At 66.2% G+C, this 3544-nt stretch overlaps 1 protein-coding gene across 1 annotated transcript; it reads right to left on the bottom strand.

Moving 5' to 3' along the window:
* Positions 1 to 476: 476 nt before the first annotated feature.
* On the bottom strand, positions 477 to 2698 carry LOC135406382 (serine/threonine-protein kinase pim-1-like; the record flags this gene model as incomplete). Its single annotated transcript, XM_064640782.1, has 4 exons — positions 2039 to 2698; positions 1877 to 1927; positions 1305 to 1671; positions 477 to 664 (listed from the first exon to the last, which is right to left on the bottom strand). Coding segments are annotated over exons 1-4 (1266 nt in total), but the record flags the coding sequence as incomplete, so codon positions are not given.
* Positions 2699 to 3544: the final 846 nt, after the last annotated feature.

Consider the following 3544-nt stretch of genomic DNA (forward strand, 5'->3'; position numbering starts at 1 on the left):
CAGGCATGACAAAAAAATCTGGTTTTCTTTACTTCTTATTGCCAAGAGATGTGTGGAGGTGTTACTTGCCAGGCCCCTGGATCAAAGTGAGCACGTGGATCTCTCCTGTCTTCTAGAGCAGGTGAATGCCCTGCACCCAAGGATGGCACAAAAGGTCTTCCAATGATGGCCTGTCCGAGGGGCGGATGGACAAACACCACCTGATAATGTGCTGGCACCCTGGGGGGAAAATCGCCGGTCAGTTGGAGAAGGATCCTGTCCCCTTTGTCCCACTGTCCACGTGCCCAGGCTGTGCTGGCTGTGCTCAGAGCTGTGCCCAAACTTCTCCATTGATTCTCCCTTTTGGAGGAGAGCAGGATGGCAGGACACAGGCCACCTCCTCCAGCCACCCATGGGACACAAACAGCTTCAAGAGCGGCGTCCTCGTGAGCCCGCTGCCCTCTCCCAACACCATTATTCCCCCCGTGCCACAAAGAGTGGTATCCACCTGGAGAGACCCGTGGTGGGAACGGGAGCTGGTCCCAGATGGTGTTGGTGCCTCTGCAGAACGGGTGCTTCCCGCAGACCATCTGGTAGAGCAGGATGCCCAGGGACCAGACCGTGGCCGCCTCGCCGCGGTAGCGTTTGAAGCAGATCCACTCTGGCGGGCTGTATGACGGTGTTCCTACGGAATACAGATGCAGTTCATCAGGTGGATGCTGCCTGCTCCCAGAGCCTCACCCCAGCATCCCTGGCAACGTGGGGCCTGCCCCAGTGGCACACGCTGTGCCCCACTGCCTTCTCACCGGCCCCTGACTCTTGGTTACAAACTTGGGGTTGGAGAAGAAGCCACTGGTGTCCAAGAGGGCAGCAGAAGCCCTGGCAAGGCCCAACCATTACACGCAAGGGAAAAACCCAGCCAGTGGTGAGGAAAAGCCATGCCTTCTCCCCGCCCCACTGCACTGCCCCCAACAATTCATCATAAGCCAAGGCAAACAAGGCGAGCGGAGCAGCCCAAGCCCTTCCTCACCTGCACACCAAGCCAGCTGGTGCACAGTTCTGACCCCCTTCTCTGCTACCCTCATGGGGGTTTTGGTCAGGCTGGCTCCCCCCTGCCCCAGACCCAGCCCAGGACAGGGTGGGTGGCACAGGCTGTCAGCAAGGCTGGGGCCCGTCTCACAGTCACCCCCCAGCCCCATCCAAAAGCAACTCGGCTGAAGAACTAATCCTGTTCCCCCTCAGCCAAAGGGGCAATCTCTGGTGCCACACCCGGGCATGGCCATGCGGTGCCCGGCACCAGGAGCATCCCCCGGCTGTGGGCTCACCTGCAAACTGGGTGTAGATCGTGTCCTGAAGGAAGGTGGCACATCCAAAGTCAAGGAGCTTCGCCTCGCCGGTGGCCAGGTCGAGGAGGATGTTCTGGGGCTTGATGTCCCGGTGCAGGACGCCGCAGCTGGTGCAGTGCCGCACGGCCTTCAGCACCTGGCGGAACAGCCCCCACGCCATCTCCTCCGGCAGGAACCTCCACGCCGTGATTACGCGAGAGAGGTCCCGAGAGCGCTCCGGACGCTCCATCACCAACAAGAAACTGTTGGGGAGCTCGAACCACTCCAGGAGCTGGATGACACCACGAAAGCCATTGGACACCTTGTCCAGCAGCACGATCTCCAGGGGTGCCAGGGTGCCGTCGGGCTGCGGGGGGACCACGGGGTCGTCAGTGGGGCTGATGCCGTGCCTGTCTGCCTGCTACCCCTCTGCCAGCCCTGGATGCTCCCCGTCCCCCACCGACCCCACGCCCACTCTCCCTCCAGGTGTCCCGGCGGCTTCCACCCTCCCGGGCCTCGGCTCGTCCCCGCCCGTCCCGCCCCGCTTTCTCCCGCTGGCCCCGCTCGCTCACCAGCTCGCCCCAGCGCCGGATGAGATCCCGGGGCACGGCTTTGATGGCCACCTGCAAGCCAAGGGGAAGGGCGGGTTGAGCTCGCCGCCCGTCCCGCTCTCCTCCTCCTCCTCCTCCTCCTCCTTCTCCTCCTCCTCCTCCTCCTCCTCCTCCTGCACTCACCGGGGCTCCGTCCGCCAGGCGGGTCCCCGCGTAGACGCGGCCGAAGCCGCCGCTGCCCAGCAGCGAACCCAGCCGGTAGCGCTTCTGCAGGGGCCCCTTCGCCTTCCGCGCGGGCGAGACGTGGCCGTCAGCGTTCGGGCCGGGGCCCGGCACGGCCCCCGAGCGCCCCTCGAGCGGCCCGGGCCGGGCTTCCCCACCCGCAGCGGGCAGCGGCGGCGGAGCTCTGCCCGGGGAACCCGCCGAGGAGGCGGCAGCGGCCGCGGCGCCCGCGTCCCCCGCCGGCCCCGGCAGGCGCCGGGCTCGAGCCGGGCGGAGCCAAGGGGCGGCGAGGCCGAGCCCGCCCCACTGCCCGCCCCACTGCCCGCCCCACTGCCCGTCCCACAGCCCGTCCCACAGCCCGCCCCAAAACCCGCCCCACAGCCCGCCCCACTGCCCGTCCCACAGCCCGCCCCAAAACCCGCCCCAAAACCCGCCCCACAGCCCGCCCCACAGCCCATCCCACAGCCCGCCCCACAGCCCGTTCCACAGCCCGTTCCACAGGAGCGCCCAGCAGCGCCACAACCGGCGCGCCGGGAGCCGGGCGAGGGCGGGACCGCGCCGGGCCGCCCAGGGCCGGGGACGGGGCGGCCCCGCCCGGCAGAGGGGAACGGCCGGGGCCATGGGCCGGGCCGGCAAGGGGAGGGGGGACCGGGACCGAGAGAGGGACACCGGGAGAGGGACACCGGGACAGGGGCACCGGGAGAGGGACACCGGGACACCAGGACAGGGACACCGGGACAGGGACACTGGGACAGTGGGACACCGGGAGAGGGAGAGGAGGAAGAAGAGCAAGAGCAGGAGAAAGACCGAGAGCTCGTCTCTAGAGTCGCTGCTGCTGCCGCCGCTGCTGCTGCCGAAGCGCCGGGGCCGTTGGTCCGTTCGTCGGTTCGTCCGTTTGTCCAGTTGTCCGTTCCCCGTTGGCCCCCGCGCGCCCCGGGGGCAGCCCCGGCTGGAGTCACGGAGCTCCCCTTCCTCCCGCACCCATGCCGAGACCACGGGCTTTTTTAGCTGCTTCACTTTATTTTGACTTCTTTGCTGGCAAGTTTGCAACTTCCCGCCGCTGCTCGGACCCCATCCCGCCCGCTCGGCCCGCGCTGCTGTCGCTTCCTCCCGGGCCAGCCGGGGTCTGGACTTGCCCCTGAAGTTTGGGAAGGGGTTTGCTCAGTGAGGAGCCCCGGCACGTCCGGCCAGCGCCAGGCAGAGCCAGCCCCGGGGGAGGGCAGAGCAGGACGATCGGCAGGGGAAATGCAGCCCTTTGGGGTCAGCGCTGCTCCCCGACCACACCAGGGCTGTTCCTGTTTTCCTGCCCGCTTAGAGGGGAAAACCGGCGACTGCAGAGAGGATTAAAAAGAAGAGAATTAGAAGACTATTCTTGCTGCCATTTGGATGCCAGTCCATCCTAATAAATGCAGGCTTAATTTGGAATGGACACGATGTAGCAGCTTTTTCAGCACCCAATATTTAACA

Source organism: Pseudopipra pipra, chromosome W (genome assembly GCF_036250125.1).
Source record: "Pseudopipra pipra isolate bDixPip1 chromosome W, bDixPip1.hap1, whole genome shotgun sequence".
NCBI lineage: Eukaryota > Metazoa > Chordata > Aves > Passeriformes > Pipridae > Pseudopipra > Pseudopipra pipra.